We start from the raw sequence: 20,559 nt of genomic DNA, 5'->3' as shown, positions 1-20,559 counted from the left end.
GAAGTTTTAATTGGGGTAGGTAGGTAAGTAAATCCCCCATTTTTAAGGGAACCACCCGGCATTTGCCTTAGCTGATTTAGGGAAGTCATGGGAGGTCTTAAACTGCTTGGCCGGGCGGATATTTGAATTGGCGTCCACCCAAATTTGACTCCAGCACTGACCAACGCCGCACAGTGACGATCGTATTATAACAGGATTGTCAAATCCTCAGTCGATGTCATCGCTCAGCAGTCAGTCAGTCCTTGTGTCATTTATAATACAGGATTATTTATAAGTCAGTTCTTGATTTCGAAATACAACCGCACAAAAATTGCATGACTTACAAAAAATAAACATGTTACTTAAAATAGTATGTCTGCAGGTTCTTATCACATTGAACGTGCTCTACGTCGCCAGCGTTTGTAACGCGCCGAACGTTAATACACTCTCCAGTGACATTAGTGTGACCTCATGCGAAAAACCTGAAAAACAAAATCCTCGGAGGGGTTAGCATGGTCCCAAGGATAGATGCATACTTGTATTGATGCTTTGTGCCGTCAAGAATGACGAATTCACCCAGGGAACGCCACCAAAACATTCCCCAGACCATAGCACACCTTTCCCCGTCCTGGACCTTTCCGACGATTGTTACAAGGTGCTTCCTCTCAGATGTTTCACACTGTACGCATCAACAGCCATTTGTCCGATGGAGCAAAAACGTAATTTATCTGAAGAGGCCATTTGTCGCCACTGAGTGGGTATCTAGGTGAGTGCATGAACCAGCCTCCTAATGCGGAGGGCGATACGCATCAACACTCGTTGAGGAGACACTGTTCGCAGTCCCTTGATTTATCTGCCCGATCAGTTGCTCAACAGTTGCGCCTGTACAAATCTTTGCAGACGTCGTTCACCCCTCTATCTACGGCCCGTCGTGCACCACACTTATCTCAGTGTCGGGTTTGGACAGCGCCATTTTGCCTTACACGGTGTTCCTTAACCACGACGGTATACGAACAGTCCATATACTTAGCCGTTTCGGAAATGCTTCCATCCTTGTCCAGAAAGCCAATGATCATGCCCTTTTGAACGTCAGATAAATCATTCCGTTTCCGCATTACGACAACGACTGCACAAATATTCCGCGTCCCAGAATATGCTCTATGTACCCTCCACTGCTAGTGCTGCCACCTGCCGTCTATGAGTGGTTACTGCATTTTGACGTCGAACTTTGGCTCTGGTCACAGGTAATGTGTATGTACCTGACACGAGCTGCCTGCGAATATGTGACGGCAGCTTGTTTTTTTTTTGTATTGTTTATTAGGTTGCCTAGGTGTAGGTGCGAACCAATGCGCTATGACAAAAGGGAGCGACTGATTCATATACATGTTCTGACATTCCTGTCCTCTAGTACATCACGTATTACGAATCGAAACTTGGAGAGATGACCTGTCAACTGTAAAGTGTCGTCTTCCTCTACGTCTAGTACTTTCTGAAGCTCTAGAAGTTCCTATGTACGGCCCTGCACAATTAATCCAGAGAATAAGTGTGAGTCCACCCGTATTCATTTCTTTTCCATAAAGTAATCCCTCAGGATGTTTGCTTCATGGATATTGACGGCTGCGCAGTCTGATCCTCTGCATCGACCATTTGGATCTATCCAGATTGGTTCCTTTTACCATCACTAATATGTCACGAGAAGTAGCAGAAATGAGGACTTCGAGAAACTTAACATCCGGGTTGACGGTCACGAAGTTGACGATGTTACGGAATTCTACCACCCAGGCAGAAAAATAACCGACGACGGACGGAGCAAGGAGAACGTCAAAACCAGATTAGCACTGGCAAGAAGGGCATTCCTGGTCAAGAGAAGTCTGCTAGTATCAGACATAGGCCTTAGTCGAGGAAGAAATTTATGGGAATGTACGTTTGGAAAAAAAAAATGGTTCAAATGGCTCTGAGCACTATGGGACTCAACTGCTGAGGTCATTAGTCCCCTAGAACTTAGAACTAGTTAAACCTAACTAACCTAAGGACATCACAAACATCCATGCCCGAGGCAGGATTCGAACCTGCGACCGTAGCGGTCTTGCGGTTCCAGACTGCAGCGCCTTTAACCGCACGGCCACTTCGGCCGGCTTGTACGTTTGGAGCACAGCATTGTATGGCAGTGAAACATGGACTGTGGGAAAACCGGAACAGAAGAGAGTCGAAGCATTTGAGACGTGGTGTTACAGACGAATGTTGAAAATTAGGTACATACACTCCTGGAAATTGAAATAAGAACACCGTGAATTCATTGTCCCAGGAAGGGGAAACTTTATTGACACATTCCTGGGGTCAGATACATCACATGATCACACTGATAGAACCACAGGCACATAGACACAGGCAACAGAGCATGCACAATGTCGGTACTAGTACAGTGTATATCCACCTTTCGCAGCAATGCAGGCTGCTATTCTCCCATGGAGACGATCGTAGAGATACTGGATGTAGTCCTGTGGAACGGCTTGCCATGCCATTTCCACCTGGCGCCTCAGTTGGACCAGCGTTCGTGCTGGACGTGCAGACCGCGTGAGACGACGCTTCATCCAGTCCCAAACATGCTCAATGGGGGACAGATCCGGAGATCTTGCTGGCCAGGGTAGTTGACTTACACCTTCTAGAGCACGTTGGGTGGCACGGGATACATGCGGACGTGCATTGTCCTGTTGGAACAGCAAGTTCCCTTGCCGGTCTAGGAATGGTAGAACGATGGGTTCGATGACGGCTTGGATGTACCGTGCACTATTCAGTGTCCCCTCGACGATCACCAGTGGTGTACGGCCAGTGTAGGAGATCGCTCCCCACACCATGATGCCGGGTGTTGGCCCTGTGTGCCTTGGTCGTATGCAGTCCTGATTGTGGCGCTCACCTGCACGGCGCCAAACACGCATACGACCATCATTGCCACCAAGGCAGAAGCGACTCTCACCGCTGAAGACGACACGTCTCCATTCGTCCCTCCATTCACGCCTGTCGCGACACCACTGGAGGCGGGCTGCACGATGTTGGGGCGTGAGCGGAAGACGGCCTAACGGTGTGCGGGACCGTAGCCCAGCTTCATGGAGACGGTTGCGAATGGTCCTCGCCGATACCCCAGGAGCAACAGTGTCCCTAATTTGCTGGGAAGTGGCGGTGCGGTCCCCTACGGCACTGCGTAGGATCCTACGGTCTTGGCGTGCATCCGTGCGTCGCTGCGGTCCGGTCCCAGGTCGACGGGCACGTGCACCTTCCGCCGACCACTGGCGACAACATCGATGTACTGTGGAGACCTCACGCCCCAATTCGGCGGTACGTCCACCCGGCCTTCCGCATGCCCACTATACGCCCTCGCTCAAAGTCCGTCAACTGCACATACGGTTCACGTCCACGCTGTCGCGGCATGCTACCAGTGTTAAAGACTGCGATGGAGCTCCGTATGCCACGGCAAACTGGCTGACACTGACGGCGGCGGTGCACAAATGCTGCGCAGCTAGCGCCATTCGACGGCCAACACCGCGGTTCCTGGTGTGTCCGCTGTGCTGTGCGTGTGATCATTGCTTGTACAGCCCTCTCGCAGTGTCCGGAGCTAGTATGGTGGGTCTGACACACCGGTGTCAATGTGTTCTTTTTTCCATTTCCAGGAGTGTAGATAAGTTAAGGAATGAGAGGTTCTGCGGCAGAATCTGAGAGGAAAGGAATATATGCGAAACACTGACAAGGAGAAGGAACAGGATGATATGAAATCTGTTAAGACATCAGGGAACGACTTACATAGTACTAGAGGGAGCTGCAGAGGGTGAAAACTGTAGAGGAAGACAGAGACTGGAATACATCAAGCAAGTAATTGAGGACGTAGGTTGCAAGTGCTACTCTAAGATGAAGAGGTTGGCGCAGGAGACGAATTCGCGGCGGGCAGCATCAAACCAGCCACAAGGCTGATGACTAAAAAGAAGTTATTGCGAACTCTTCTCCCTTTTCTTAAATGATATATTTTCGCGTCCTTAACTTACTTACTGACGAAAGAGTTCAAATATGGTTCAAACGGCTCTGAGCACTATGGGACTTAACTGCTGTGGTCATCAGTTCCCTGGAAATAAGAAGTACTTAAACCTAACTAACCTAAGGACATCACACACATCCATGCCTGAGGCAGGATTCGAACCTGCAACCGTAGCGGTCGCGCGGTTCCAGACTGTAGCGCCTAGAACCGCTCAGCCACTCCGGCCGTCGACGAAAGAGTATTAATACCTCTGTTATTAATACTTATGTATTGTTTAATGCCTTTATTTCATTTTGTCGAAATTCCTCGACAGGGAAAGTCATTCGTTATTATCGGATAGTGCTTGTTCTAATTCCCCCCCCCCCCCCTCAGTAATCAGATTCCGTGGTTTCCTTTAATAGCATTAGGCAAATGCTGGTACGGTTCTTTTAAAATGGCTGCGGCCTATTTCTTAGCAGTCCTTCCCCTATAGTAGATTATGTTCCGCCACTGACCTCGTCGTTGATCTTCTTTCATTCGAAATTGCGTGATTAGCTTAGTCATGCATGATAATGAAATGCAGCACTTTTCATTTCTTCGTTCTCTCTGCCTTAGAAAATTTCGATACTTTGCCCCAGGAGCCCCTGCTAAGTGACGCCCTACTGCAACCACCGGATACTTACAATAATATGCGGTTCTTATTTTCTACTCATCCTTCAGGAGTGAACAACAACGGTGTTGCAGTTCTCAACAATCTTTGCAGCGGCCCACGTCTTTGATTAACATCTGTTTGAGACGAGACAATTGGCGAGCAGCGTAAATACATCCGTGCCCATCCAGCAAAACCTTTAAAGAAACGTATAACGCTGTAAGAGAACAGGTTCATACATCAAGACTTTTCTTCTGTGTCAGAAACCTAGTTAGCCATTTAAAACACAAGAGATCAAGATATGCGATTTGAAATTGTTGTTTCTGCTGACGCATAATTAAAAAATTATGTATCAGCCTTATTGTTTTTATTTCACTGCCGTTTGTTTCCTCAACCATAATGCAATGCACCCTTATATACCCGACATTTCCTCTCACTGGTACTGGAGAGGTAGAGTTCGCTGGAATTCGAGTCCATATGTGGTTATTAGGCCGTATCCCACTAGTTGATACAAAACTGCTTAAGTTACATGATTCGGAAATATTTAGGAAACTTTCGCTATTTTCCACAAGAATAACACTTCACGCAGGCAGCACGCAGTTGGAGTAAACATATTTCATACAGGAGAAAGGGGGGGGGGGGTTGTGACATAAAAGACATCCCAGTGTAGGACAAAGGCACAAGAACAAGAAGAAAAGATCTTACGTGAACCTATGGTTCTATATCTGCCCATTTAAACGAGTTTTGTAGGTGGAATCATGGACTTTCGATACAAATTTTGCTGTGGATTCTCTTTCTCCACTTGACATAATTCCGACTCAAACGAGAGAATACTCAAAGTACTGAGGAACCATTTATTGTGGAATACTACAGCTTTTTTCTCGACCTTGAACTGATTAATGAAAACAGATCGACTTATTGGGGGTGGACGACCAGTGGCAGCTTCGAAATGTCGCACGGCTTTTAGTGAACAAAAATTACAGTTCGCTAAAAACTTCTCGGCTTTCTCATTGCTTGAGAAGACAAGACAACGAGATCTATGTATTCGTGATATCTTGACATATTTTCACATCGCTCTCCCTGCTTAAGTACTGAACATGTTGCTGTATGGGACCATATACTCTCTTGGCATTTATTTGCATTTGGCAGCTCTGTGAATGAGGGAGCTCTCATTATCTTTTCCCGTAGCACCTCTTTGGCGGGAGCCGTCCTCTAAGTTGGCAACACTGCAGCGCATGACGAACGGTGTGACAGTGCTTAGCGCACGGTGTAGGTGGGTTGGCTGGATCGCGACGGTCGCCGTGCAGTTGACCGAGCACGAAAGCGAGGCGCCGGCAGCGACGGCAAGGGTGTTTCCGCGGTTTCCCCAGTCAGCGCTCCGCTCTGCCCATTGTGCGGCGCACAAAGGCGCTTTGTGTCCGCTCCTCCCACCTGTCGCGGGCGGCAGGCGCGCCAACACCGCCGGCAGTTACACTGGAGAATGCAGAGCACGCCACACAGGCGTGTCTGCCGCCGGGCCGCCCGCTCTCCTAATGATACTCGCCTGCTCCTGCAACATGACGCCGCAGCAGAGCCGACTCTCCGCAGCATCGAACTGCTCTTGCGGTACCCTTATTCTTCCAAATACTATTAACCTAAGCATCAGCATTTCGACTTGTATGACGGTGTCCACCTTTTCTTCCTGTTTTGCGTTTATCATTAATTAACCACTTTGTTGGTGTGGCTGCTTATCACAGTAAGTACATAAACATTCGTTCTATAAATTGAAATGCATTTTTTTTACTGCTACTTCTCTTTATTTATGTTCCAGATACCTTCTGCCTCTAATATTAAGACATCTTCAGTAGATGTATATGGTGGTTATAATTAAACTTCTGCTTTCTGAGCCAGTGCCCGATCCGGTGACGTAGCATTTTCTTTGAGGAAATCGGACTCAAGGACCAAGAACACGCAGCGTGAGTGGCACACGTTACTGCGATCTGCTTCGCCAGCATATGATTCCTGCTCTACGGGAGAGAAGTGCTTTGGACTCAACCGTTTTGATGCACGTTGGAGCTCCACTTCACGTTTCTTGTGAGGTCACTCAACCGAGTGACACATTTGGAGAGAACCGAATCAATGGTCGATCGTTCCAGACTCAGTAGCCATTAAGATCACTAGATTTTAACACGTGAGGTTTCTGTCTCAGGGGTTACGTTAGGGATAGGGTTTATCAGTGGTGCACTAACAAAATGTTAAAATGTGTGTGAAATCTTACTGGACTTAACTGCTAACGTCATCAGTCCCTCAGCTTACACACTACTTAACCTAAATTATCCCAACGGCAAACACACACACCAATGCCCGAGGGAGGAGTCGAACCTCCGCCGGGACCAGCCGCAGGGGCACTAACACAAGTTGGAGGTTGAAAATGAGCTTTCCGAGGAAGTAGCCGTCATCCCATCGGGATCCAGTAGAGCGATCTGTAGTGAGATTCCAGAGTGTCGCAGACGCAGAACATGAACATGACATACAGTTAACAAATGTTACCTTCTCATGCGGAAATTAAAATGTGCTACTTTAAATGGGTTATTCGTTATTTCTTTCTGCGTGTCCTTAAAAATATTGCCACAGAATTTCATGTCCTACGATCACATGTTTTTCACGACAGACGCAGATTTAGTGCGGAAATGGAGCGGTCTGGTTGTACACTGAAAGTTGACCACTCCTTATTACGAAACTTTACTAATTTTCAGTAGCCCAAGTACCTTTTTCTATGCATTGGATGGACAGTCAACACCGTGCGCACACATTTCATTCACGTTGCTAATTGACAAGTGTTAGTCTCTTCCTTTACTTAAAATCCAACAATCGTTAGTTAATCAATGTCATCTTACTGTCAAATCGTTTTGTTTTGTTTTCTAACATTCACTTACAAGAGCTTGTGCAAAGACAATACCCCCAAAAATTTAAGCAACCACATTAAAACAATTTCCTAAAACAACCTCCATCGAACAAAGTTTCTCTTCAGTTGCTTAAGTTTAAATTTTAAAAAAATTCAGACAGTACCAGAAGACAGTTCTGTCACAGTAATCTATAAACTAACAATTCCAGATTACACTTGCCTTTAATTTCCACAAGTTGAATCAGTCTACCAAAACCCTTTACGAGAGCGCTTGATAACAAATAATTTAACCAAAGCTCACGCAGAAAATGATCAGCTTCTCACACGATCATTTGCAGTTAGCAAACCAAAGGAAATGTAATTTGTAAAATTCAGTTTACCAAGAACAGTTACCAAATATTAACTTCAGAGCTCTCCGCTATTTCCGGTGATTACTACAATATGCCAATACACGTAGTTCTCAAAAAATGCAAGTGTACTATATAACCGTTGTAACGTATTACTATGTTTACGACGTTGCTCATCGAGCCATATACGTTATCTCGCACTTCTAGCTGCTTCTCTCATACAATTAATGATAAAAATTCAGAAATTCAGGGTCGCCACCAGCCCAAGCTCTTCCTAACCATTTAGAACAAACGGAGTTGGAAAATTATTAGTTTAATTACTTTAATAATTTAATTACAAGTACGTAAATTTCTTTAAGCAGCCAGATAAATAGCACTCCATGTCGTGCATGAAGCAACTTGATTAATTCAGGAATGGAAATCAGAGTAAGGGGGTAAGGTCGACACCAAAGAATTTGTCTTTCACGTAAATTATTTATTGTAACTAAATATTTGGTTGCACATCCTAACTAAAAGTAACTGGTGCCTGACTCGAAATATTTAAGTAAGAATTACGTGAGAATGAAACAGAGCACAATTTAACTACAGCAAGAAGAAACACAGAAGAGGGGGTGGGAGACAATTATACTATCATCTCCTTTGCATTAATACCATAAAAATATCTAAGTGAGATTTGCATTATAATTCTGCGCATGCTCTATTCTGGACAGAGGTTTAACCAATACACAAGGCTGTGCGATAATTATTTAACATACTTACTGCGTCTGCTGCTTGCAATCGGTCGAACTAGAGCACGAGGTGCATTCTGACTCAAACTGTTGTGCTGCTTTGTAGAAAGCGCACGAAAGAACAGATATTCTTGCAGAAATTGTAGCTCATTAAACAAGCAAACTGTTAAAATAACGCCTATTGCGGTGCCGTGGTGAACCAGAAGGGTCATTGATTACCAAACACATGGCACAAAATCGGCACACAAAGACAAAAGCAATTTCCAAAAAATATAAGGTTAAAAATCATTTAAAAAAATTACTCGCTTCACACGCTTCAGATAAGCTAAAGTTCTTAAGTATTTCACCAGTTAAACATAACGAAGTCCTAACTCAACCTGATTCCTATCACCTGAAACCCCCCTTAAGAGCTACGATCCGTACTCACCAAGCCTTCACCGAAGAGTGTCCATTTCTCTTTAGAGATTACCTAGCTCCCCGTGCAGCGGAAGCTACCAGAGGGGTAGACCTCCGTCACCAACCTCACAAACAAAAACAGCCTTCGACACAGCCATCTACTAAGATGGGTTAACCTCTCTGTTCAGGTACTGGAAACCTAAGTTGGTCATCCTGTGCTCTCCTTTGAACGAGAAGCAACATCGTCTGCTCCCAGCAGACGATGACCAATTCAGAGATTCCCACAAAACAAAACCGAAACCCCACATGAAAACACACATATAATAATCAATAGGCCTTATTTGAGTGCTCAGTCTTTCTGGAAGAGTTCATGAATTGAGCTAAAATCAGGTAGTAAAGTGAATAAGATGTACCGAATTCGACAAGCGTCTTATGAAACGACTTCACAGAGACGTTACAGTAACAGAAAAGACAACCCTTTATCAAACTACCATGTGCAGACTAACCAACTTAAAATTACTTAACATGTACGCATCCCTTGGACCGGTGGTGCCTTTGTACTACTCGTACCACACTTCTCAGGCCTGACTGCCAGAACAACAGGCCCTTCTCGACGAATACAGCAGGCTACATGTCGTGTCATATTTCCACCAAACCAAAACAACTTACTCGTTACCGGAGCTGTCCACGTTTCTTCCTATCTTAGAAGATCAGCTTCGTAACACAGCTATAGAACAAGATCGCTTCATCGGGTGAAGCAGAAACCAGTCCCCTCGTTTTCAATGACCAAAAGTTCCAAAAGCGACATAACATCTTTCTGTACAAAATGTCTACAATGGCGTGACGTCTTCTTCTTCCGAACTAACCAACGTTTGTGCATGTGCCTCCCTTCACGCACGCGCCTCTGCTCCCAGCAGTCTCACCAAAGCACGTCCACTCGCTAGCCGTTACGCTCGCGAACTCTTCCTGTTTGCGCAGAGCCACTTGCCATTTTTCTCCGCAAGCGCCCTCTCTCGCTGGCCTCGAATGCCTCATCCATACCACCAAACACATTCTCTGAAGACAAACCAGTCAATCGATCCCACCGTATATCTCGAACCATCTAACATGGTTCGGGGGCACCCTCAAGAAGGGGGGGAGGGGGTGGAACTGAGATGAAAAGCGTTTGGGGGCGTTATTCTGACGACTGCCTCTTTTAGTATTACTCGATTACTTTATCTATCAGTATTAGTATGGAATATTTTGCCATGTGCAGTTGGTCATGCAAAAGGGTTTTCTTTTGGCTCAAATGGCTCTGAGCACTATGGGACTCAACTGCTGAGGTCATTAGTCCCCTAGAACTTAGAACTAGTTAAACCTAACTAACCTAAGGACATCACAAACATCCATGCCCGAGACAGGATTCGAACCTGCGACCGTAGCGGTCATGCGGTTCCAGACTGTAGCGCCTTTAACCGCACGGCCACTTCGGCCGGCGGTTTTCTTTTGGACTTTGGATTTTTGTACGTCATAATTTCCTTGCGAGGTTGGAAGATTTTTTATTCTTTATTTTTGTTATCTACATATACTCTTCTCTAGAGGTCGACTTGTAATTATGTTCTCTGAAGTGATCTGCAAAGGCGGCGTGATGCTGGATTAGCCGAGCGGTCTAAGGCGCTGCAGTCATGGACTGTACGGCTGGTCCCGGCGGAGGTTCGCGTCTTCCCTCGGGCATGGGTGTGTGTGTCTGTCCTTAGGATAATTTAGGTTAAGTAGTGTGTAAGCTTAGGGACTGATGACCTTAGCAGTTAAGTCCCATAAGATTTCACACACATCTGAACATCATCAGCGGCGTGATTTGTCCCATACTTGTCTGTGAACTTCAACCTGTTTGCCCCATATTCCTACCATCACATCTACATCTACATCTACATCTACATTTATACTCCCTTTCCTGTTCCAGTCGCGTATGGTTCGCGGGAAGAACGACTGTCTGAAAGCCTCCGTGTGCGCTCTAATCTCTCTAATTTTACATTCGTGATCTCCTCGGGAGGTATAAGTAGGGGGAAGCAATATATTCGATAGCTCATCCAGAAACGCACCCTCTCGAAACCTGGCGAGCAATCTACACCGCGATGCAGAGCGCCTCTCTTGCAGAGTCTGCCACTTGAGGTTATTAAACATCTCCGTAACGCTATCACGGTTACCAAATAACCCTGTGACGAAACGCGCCGCTCTTCTTTGGATCTTCTCTATCTCCTCCGTCAAACCGATCTGGTACGGATCCCACACTGATGAGCAATACTCAAGTATAGGTCGAACATGTTACATTATAATCAATATATACCTGCATTTTGGTGTAAGTCTTCGTCTCATGTCAGCTTCGTATGTATTTTTGGATAGAATTCTCTGTTTTGCATGCTGTGTTCATGTCTTGTCTTTCTGCTGACATTATCTGTGAATTTTTGTTTATCATTGTGTACAATCTTGTGTCTTCTCTTATATTTCCCTGATGATCATGTATTGCTTTTATGTACCGGTATGTTGACCTTTCGTGTGTGGTACTGTCTTTAGTGTTATTGGCTTTCAGTTCTGTAGTTCATCTTTGTGACCATATTATTGTTGTAGCCATTCTTTGTAGCTATCTGCATTATAGTGAATAGTTCCTTTTTGGCAGTTTTCTTTGCAGGGAGCACTGTTTTACGTCGTGAAGTATGTGCCACAGTACTGTTCATTTTTGTGAGCTTGCGTGTCCTAAAGTTTGGTGTATGATTATCTCAGTTGTTGTGGTTTTACAGTAAATTTCAAAAGTTTTCTTGTTGTTCTTTGCTTGTTGTTCTGTTCTATGCCTCACATTGCCAGTCTATGCAGACGTTGGCTATTTGCTTAGACCGTTCTCTAGGAGCCTACTTTTAAGGTGACTTACGTTTGCACTTCATATTATTCTGTGTCTTTCATTTTATGCTAGCAATGTTATTTTGTTTGTTTGGCTGGCACTGTAAGTGCTTGTTATACTTACCTAACACATTAGCTTTCAATACAATACTGTCAGATTTCGCGTATATGTAGCAGGACATACATCCATTACCAAAGCCTTACTGTGAGAGGCCTCATTGTGTCACTTAGGTAATGCTATGACGGATATCAAACTGCACTGATAATATGACGCTGTTCTGGTAAGTGAGCTGGCCAGCTAAGTACTTTCGGTCAAAATTATTTGCCGTTCTATTTTATTTTTTAAATAGTCCTTTGCCCATTAATTATTTGTCAATTGTTAATTTGATCGTACTGAGTGATCCTTGTGGAGTCTGCCGGCGGTTCTGAGCGATTACTCTCGTTGTTTACTCCTCTGAACACTGGTTTCGCCTAAGGCTTCCTGTTATATAAACTTAGTTACTACCGTGGTTGGCTTCTGGGACATAAAGTCTTGTTGTACCGTTACTTACGCACTCCTCGTGTTTTTGTCGGATATCATGGTATGTCCTAATAGCATCTCTGACAATTTTAATACTTTCAACTCTTCAGGCTTTCCCGGCGAGATCTTGACATGTAGAATAATCAGGTCTACTGCCGGATGTTTGTGTCGCTCTGGCACAATATTTGATTTTCCCCGTTTCAAGATTTATAAAATCAAAATATTTAATCAAACAGGCAAATAAATGAAAACAGTGCATCCACCTTTCTCTGCTTTTCTCGAAAAGTGATAAGTGGTTGAATACTACTACAAAAAATAAAAAAAATAAAAAAAATCCAGTATTCTGCTATTGATTCAAATTGGAAACGCTTCTCAAAAATTATGCTATAAGTGGTCATCATATCACTATTTGGGCATTACGAACAGTCACTTCTAAAGGCTGAAAATTGACTTTTTAGACCTCTGTTCTTCGTGTTCAGGAGCTACAAGTAGACGAACACCTATTATGTAGACAGGCAGACCAGCTACTTTCTATTTTTATTGCATACTATGAACAAAATTTTAAGTTATTAGTTTATTAGTTACCATAATTTCCTTCGCCTTCTATTATTTAATAGAAATGTGAGACGAATCTTTAATCTTCCAAAATAAATGAAAGCCGCGCGGGTGGTCGATCGGTCTCAGGCGCCATGTCACGGACTGCGGGGCCCCTCACGCCAGAGGTTCGAGTCCTTCGTCGGACATGGGTGTTGTTCTTAGCATAAGTTGGTTTAAGTTAGTTTAAGTACTGTGTAAGACTAGGGACCGATGACCTCGGCAGTTTGGTCCCTTCGAAATTCACACACACACACATATAAAATAAATGAAGCGTAGTGTTTCATTGCTACGTCACTTTGTAAAAATGTTTACAAATTAGGATTAGTGCCATTTGGCAATATAACGGATGTCCGGCGACGACAACGACAAACTACCGTATAGCCCAGGTCTAGGCAAGTCTTACACACTGCCCGTATACGTGCACCTTAAGCTACGATACACGGCAACAGAGACATTATTGTCTCAGCAGTGCTTTACCAATTGTTATGCTATGTGTTTGTTGCTCGCTTCTCTCGGCATTGTTTTCAAAATAGTACTGACCACTTCTTCTGTTTTCTACATACATAAAAACGTTTTGCATCACCTCGGTTTCGAAAGTTTCGGAACCTGTGCAGAAAATTGGAATAGAGATCAACATAAACATCATTTCCGCCCTTTTTTGTGCTCTTGGAAACCACCCATTGCATGTTGTACCGCCATACAGCAAGAGCTTCAGAGGTGGTGGTCCCGACTGCTGTACATACCGATACCTATAATACACAGTAGCAAGTCCTCTTGCATTGATGCATGTCTGTATTCGTCATGGCATACTACCCACAAGTTCATCAAGGCACTGTTGGTCCAGAGTGTCCCACTCCTCAACGGCGATTCGGCGTAGATCTCTCAGAGTGGTTGGTGGGTCACGTCCTCCATAAACAGCCCTTTTCAATCTATCCCAGGCATGATCGATAGGGTTCCTGTCTGGAGAGCTTGCTGGCCACTCTAGTCGAGCGATGTTGTTATCCTGAAAGAAGTCATTCACAAGATGTGCACGAAGGGGGCACGAACTGTCTTCCATAAAGACTAATGCCTCACGAATATGTGGCCGATATGGTTGCACTATCGGTCGGAGGATGGCATTCACGTATAGTACAGCTCTTACGGCACCTTCCATGACCACGAGCGGCGTCCGTCGGCTCCACATAATGCCACCCCAAAACGTCAGGGAAACTCCACCGTGCTGCACTCGCTGGACAGCGTGTCTAAGGCGTTCAGCCTGACCGCGTTGCCTCCAAACACGTATCCGACGATTGTCTGGTTGAAGGCATTTGCGACACTCATCTGTGCAGAGAACGTGATGTCAGTCCCGAGCGGTCTATTCGGCATATTGTTGGGCCCATCTTTACCGCGCTGCAAGGTGTCGTGGTTGTAAAGATGGATCCCGCCATGGACGTCGGGAATGAAGTTGCTCATTATGCAGCCTACCGCGCAAAGTGTGAGCCTTAACACGATGTCCTGTGGCTGCACGAAAAGCATTATTCAACATGGTGTCGTTGCTGTCAGGATTCCTCCCAGCCATAATCAGTAGGTGGCGGTCATCCACTGCAGTAGTAGCCCTTGGGCGACCTGAGCGAGGCATGTCATCGACAGTTCCTGTTTCTCTGTATCTCCTCCATGTCCGAATAACATCACTTTGGTTCACTCCGAGAGGCATGGACACTTCCCTTGTTGAGAGCCCTTCCTGGCACAAAGTAACAATGCGGACGCGATCGAACCGCGGTATTAACCGTCTAGGCATGGTTGAACTATAGACAACACGAGCTGTGTACCACATTCCTGGTGGAATGACTGAAACTGATCGGCTGTCGGACCCCCTATGTCTAATAGGGACTGCTCATGCATGCTTGTTTGCATCTTTGGGCGTGTTTAGTGACATCTCTGAACAGTCAAAGGCATTGTGTCTGTGATACAATATCCAGAGCCAACGTCTGTCTACAAGAGTTCTGGGAACCGGGGTGAGGCAAAACTTTTTTTGATGTGTGTATAATAAAGCAGTATATCCAACCCATGCAAATTTTATGAATAATAATTACTCCTTCCTAAAAGAAGGTTAACTGAAGAACGAAAAATTTTAGCACGTCTGCTATGGCTAATTCATATTTCGTTTTTTTTGTCAGTTATTATAAAAAAATGTCTATTATAATCGAGACCATACTAATACTGGAAAATACCTGTTATTCATAACTGAAATACCGATAACGTTTTTTTAACTTGTCGGTTTTTCCCATCCATAGCTCGCGGCCCCAGATTTATTAGGGCTTTTCCGTCTTCATTACAGTTGCTACCCTTGCTAACTGCAGCGGTCGTTGCTGTAGCACAAGAATCCAGGATCCGTTCAGGCTTTGTCTCTCTAGTTGAAACTATCATCATTTATGTGGATTTCTGTGGCTTTCCTGTACAAGCGAGTGTGGCAACTCTTCTTCACAGCAAATTCTGTGTCGGCGATTATTGTTATGTGGTCTAGTCACACAGCGCGTGCTACGCCATGGCCAATTTTGTCCAGCTGTCGCAACATGGATGCTGCTTATATTCATTGATCTTGTTGTTGGTTGATCGTCCACTCATTGCAACATAGACTATTCCACATGAGCATAGTAATTGGAAATTTGTGGTAAATTCCTATGGTATCAAACCGCTGGGTCATCGGTCCCTAGGCTTACACACTACTTAAACTAACTTTACCTAGTTTACGCTAAGGACAACCCACTCAGGGAGGACTCGAACCTCCGATGGGGTGGGGGGGGGGGGGGGGGTGCCGCGCGAACCGTGGCAAGGCACCTCAGGCCATGTGGCTACCACGCGCCGCCATGAGCATGGAGTGCAGCATATTCTCGACACCGTAAGTGGTCTCTTTTCTCCGAGACACTCTTTCGTATTCTCTGACGGTTTACAAATTGTCGCTACATCAAGTTTGAGCAGTATACTCCCGATTTTGTCCGTGAGTATCGGAATGTGTGGCAGAAAGGCCGTATCCGACATCTCTACTTTCGATGCGTCACTTCGCCGAGTATTTGCATCCGAGACACTTATTATGTAACTGGTGGAATACCCATAGCTCCTCAGAACGCTTTCTAGGTGTCGCATCTCGCGTTTGAGGTGCTGTGGCTCACATATTTGTCATGCGTGCGTTACGAATTTGTTAATCGGGCCACTCTTCTGGCTTGGGTGGTGATTTGACAACTAGTGCAAGTATCGGTCTGTGTATGACGGTTTCCTGCACATGCTGTGTCCCATGTTTTCACTATCTCTCGTAACCAGCACATCTAGGAAGCGTAACTGTTGGTCCTTCCCTACTTCCCTAGTGATTTTTATGGTGAGATGGAAACCGTTCAGACGTCTTAGAAAGTCAACGAGCTGTTCCTTACAAGGCTCCATACAAATATCGGTACTACACCATAGGTTTACAGGGTCCCAAGTCCAATGACTGTGCTTTGAAATATTCCATGAAGAATTTGGCACCAGAGCACTAAGTGGACTACCCGTGGCGACGTCTTCCAGATGATCGTAAAAGTTGCCTTCAGCATGATGTAGCTCATGGTGAGGCATGCATGAAAGAGTTTCTGATTTTCACTGTGGTTTCAATTTAGGGACCGATCGGAACTTACTTTCTGGACAACTCTCATAGAAGGCAACCACCTGTGATTTCCGATAATTCTCTATGCTGGTCTATAGCGCACAGCCTGCGCCCAAGTGTTGTTTTCGTATCCAGCGTTTCGTGTGAACAGAGATGATACTCAGGCCGAGTGAATTTGGGCTGTGTTGTGGGTGATCGAACACTTCCCATCGAAAAGGCTGCAGGAGCGTCTTCACTGCCCCTGCAGCGTGTGGCTGAGAATTGCCATGAAGAAGGAAGTGCGTGGCAGTTGTGTTAAGTGGGCTGCATTCATTAAGGCGAAGCCTCTCAGCAGGCCCTCCTACTTGACGGGAGACATCGTTGTTCTAGAAACCTTTACTCGCTCACATTGTGCTCACAACTGAAAAGAGCGTCTTGATGCGATCGACGGTCATACTGGAGATACTTCGCAACACATCTGTGGAAAGCTTCATCGCGTTTTCACTGTAGTGTCCACTTCGCGAACGATCGGAACTTACTTGTTGGACAACCCTCGTATGACGATGCTGTTGGAAATTTGGTATAACGCTCCGACAGATGTCGGAGTCGGAGCAGCGGCTATGTAAAGAAGTATCTGGAAAGTGTAGCTAACTCTTGCAAATGAAATATTTCTGATTTTCACTGTGGTTTCCATTTAGTGACCGCTCGGACCTTACTTTATGGACAACCCTCGACAAATCTGTTGCAGAAATTATTGGACAGTCCGTGTGTCTAGATGGAATGAAAATTCGTTTACACTAGTGCAAGAGTGGATGGGTAGATGGGAGAAAAGTAAGAATGAATGAAACATGGCAACACATGACGAATACAGCTAGCAAATGCTTCGTATTTTGCCTTATCAGACTGAAACTGGGTCTGTTCTACACCCTGCAATTCTTGCTCCTGTAGCTGAATTCAGAAAGTCCCATATATTTTCATAACTACCTCTTCGTGTGAAGAGATTTGTACCTGATATCATCGCTAGATTATTAATACCAAAACTACTCGAAAAGCTTATACCCTAAATATGAGTAGCGCACCCCGAATTCGGGTATTAATATTCGTTTCGTTGTTGATTGACATTTAGTAATATCTTAGAGAGACATATTCACCGTTTGGATTTACGGAATTTAAAATTCAGATAACAAGTAGGAATTTCGAATGAAATCTGTTCCTTGCAAAAGTGACAGGCACTGTCCGGCTCTTACATGCTCCGCTTCGAAAACAAAAGGGGGGGAAAAATCAGTGGCGTGGGTGGACGGAGATACTCGTACCTCTAGTCTACAGTGTTTTCTTCACACAGGGGAGAGAGCGGAAATGGGGAGAAAAAAATATAAAGAAGAAAGGAAATGTTGAATAGATGGAAGGCAGGGGGAAAAAAATGCGCGCTCGCGTATTTAACAATTTTGCTGCAGGTGAGGACGGCCCGGCCTTTCAGAGCATTTCCTCCGTTTTCATTGCCAGACACTCGCCGTCTCTCTCTCCTCGTCCGTGGCCATTGTCCGGCGTTTTATTTAAAACCCCCCGCACGCGCTGCTTTGTACTGGCAGCGCCGGCCGCATTTCGGCGAAGGGCCCAATTAATGTACAGGCCGGCCGGCGCTGCGACGCGGCCGCTTTTGTGAGCAGAGATGGTCGGCGGAAGGTGTGAGGGTGGGAGAGGTGTGGGAGGACCAGAGCCAGTGGGCCGTACGTGCTCGCCCGCCTCCGGCACCCTTGTCTTTCTAATTTTATTTAAAATACTCGCGGCTCTTATTAATACGCGCGCAGGCGGCATTCTGTCCGCTCCGACACTCCCCCCTTTGTGCGGGCGCTTTTTTTCTATATAAATAAAAAAAGGGAGCAGTATCTTGCACCTTGGTGCCCGCGGCGCCGCGGACAAAGCGCCGCTGCGGGGCCCGGCCTGCACTGGGCGTTTGCGTGCGGCTGGCTGGCTGGCTGCCCGCCTCGCGCGTCGCTATTGTGGGGGCCCCGCCCACGGCGTCGCGTGCGCGCGGCGCCTTCATTACGGTGAAACATCCCACAAGGCTCGGCCCATTGTGCGCCCAGCTCCCTGCCGATTGCACTTGCGGTCGTCGATAGGCGTCATTAAAACGGATGACGTCTCCCCGCGGCGCGTCCTGTTGCTCCCTGCTGCTGCGCCGCTCACCGGCGCGCGCTTCCTGTGACGGCCGGGCGGAGGGAAGAAACAGGTGCTCCTCCTGACGCTGTCGAAGCCTTCCTCTGGAACAGGATACAGCTCCGCGAAAATTTTTAGCAGCCTCTTAACCCTCGAGCCGGTGCTCCTGTGTATAAAATGCGCCAACCTCAAATAACATTATTTTAATCATTTCATTGTTGCTTTACAGCTGCAACCCCGTACCTATTCCTCCATTATTGCTTCACCTGACACTACTGGCCATTAAAATTGCTACACCACGAAGATGACGTGCTACCGACGCGAAATTTAACCGACAGGAAGAAGATGCTGTGATATGCAAATGATTAGCTTTTCAGAGCATTCACACAGTTTGGCCGGCCGGAGTGGCCGAGCGGTTCCACGCGCTTCAGTCTGGATCCGCGCGACCGCTACGGTCGCAGGTTTGAATCCTGCCTCGGGCATGGATGTATGTGATGTCCTTAGGTTAGTTAGGTTTAAGTAGTTCTAAGTTCTAGGGGACTGATAACCGCGGAAGTCCCATAGCGCTCAGACCCATTTGAACGAATTTTGAACACATGGTTGGCGCCGGTGGCGACACCTACAACGTGCTGACATGAGGAAAGTTTCCAAGCGATTTCTCATACACAAACTGCAGTTGACCGGCGTTGTCTGGTGAAACGTTGTTGTGATGCCTCGTGTAAGGAGGAGAAATGCGTACCATCACGTTTCCGACTTTGATGAAGGTCGGATTGTAGCCTATCGCGATTGCTGTTTATCGTATCTCGACATTGTTGCTCGCGTTGGTCGAGATCCAATGACTGTTAGCACAATATGGAATCGGTGGGTTCAGGAGGGTAATACGGAACGCCGTGCTGGATCCCAACGGCCTCGTATCATTAGCAGTCGAGATGACAGGCATCTTACCCGCATGGCTGTAACGGATCGTGCAGCCACGTCTGGATCCCTGAGTCAACAGATGGCGACGTTTGCAAGACAACAACCATCTGCACGAACCACGGCTGCGGTTACCCTTGACACTGCATCACAGACAGGAGCGCCTGCGATGGTGTACTCAACGACGAACCTGGGTGCACGAATGGCAAAACGTCATTTTTTCGGATAAATCCAGGTTCTGTTTACAGCATCATGATGGTCGCATCCGTGTTTGGCGACATGGCGGTGAACGCACATTGGAAGCGTGTATTCGTCATCGCCATACTGGCGTATCACCGGGCGTGATGGTATGGGGTACCATTGTTTACACGTCTCGGTCACATCTTGTTAGCACTGACGGCAATTTTAAATGTGACTCTACCCTTCATTCGATACCTGCGAAACCGTACATTTCAGCAGGATAATGCACGACCACATGTTGCAGGTCCTGTACGGGCCTTTCTGGATACAGACAATGTTCGACTATTGCCCTCGCCAGCACATTCTAGATCTCTCACCAATTGAAAACGTCTGGTCAGTGGTCGCCGAGCAACTAGCTCGTCACAATACGCCAGTCACTACTCTTGATTAACTGTGGTATCGTGTTGAAGTTGCATGGGCAGCTGTATCTGTACACGCCATCCATACTCTGTTTGACTCAATGCCCAGGCTTATCAAGGCTGTTATTACGGCCAGAGGTGGTTGTTCTGGGTACTGATTTCTCAGGATCTATGCACCCAAATTGCGTGAAAATGTAATCACGTGTCAGTTCTAGTATAATATATTTGTCCAGTGAATACCCGTTTATCTTCTGCATTTCTTCTTGGTGTAGCAATTTTAATGGCCAATAGTGTTTGTTATGTTGTCGGACGTCAAAGT

At 46.0% G+C, this 20,559-nt stretch overlaps 1 protein-coding gene across 1 annotated transcript in view; it reads right to left on the bottom strand.

Moving 5' to 3' along the window:
- LOC126456193 (protein SOX-15-like) overlaps window positions 1–18,613 on the bottom strand; it is an 81,405-nt gene extending 62,792 nt beyond the window's left edge. The window contains exon 1 of the mRNA XM_050091946.1: window positions 18,464–18,613. Coding sequence (XP_049947903.1) covers window positions 18,464–18,613 — 150 coding nt within the window. The remainder of the gene's footprint in view (window positions 1–18,463) is intronic.
- Between the last annotated feature and the right edge of the window lie 1,946 nt (window positions 18,614–20,559).

Source organism: Schistocerca serialis, chromosome 2 (genome assembly GCF_023864345.2).
Source record: "Schistocerca serialis cubense isolate TAMUIC-IGC-003099 chromosome 2, iqSchSeri2.2, whole genome shotgun sequence".
Taxonomy (NCBI): domain Eukaryota; kingdom Metazoa; phylum Arthropoda; class Insecta; order Orthoptera; family Acrididae; genus Schistocerca; species Schistocerca serialis.
The sequence above is the reverse complement of the archived record's forward strand: the minus strand, read 5'-3'. Positions and strand labels throughout refer to the sequence as shown.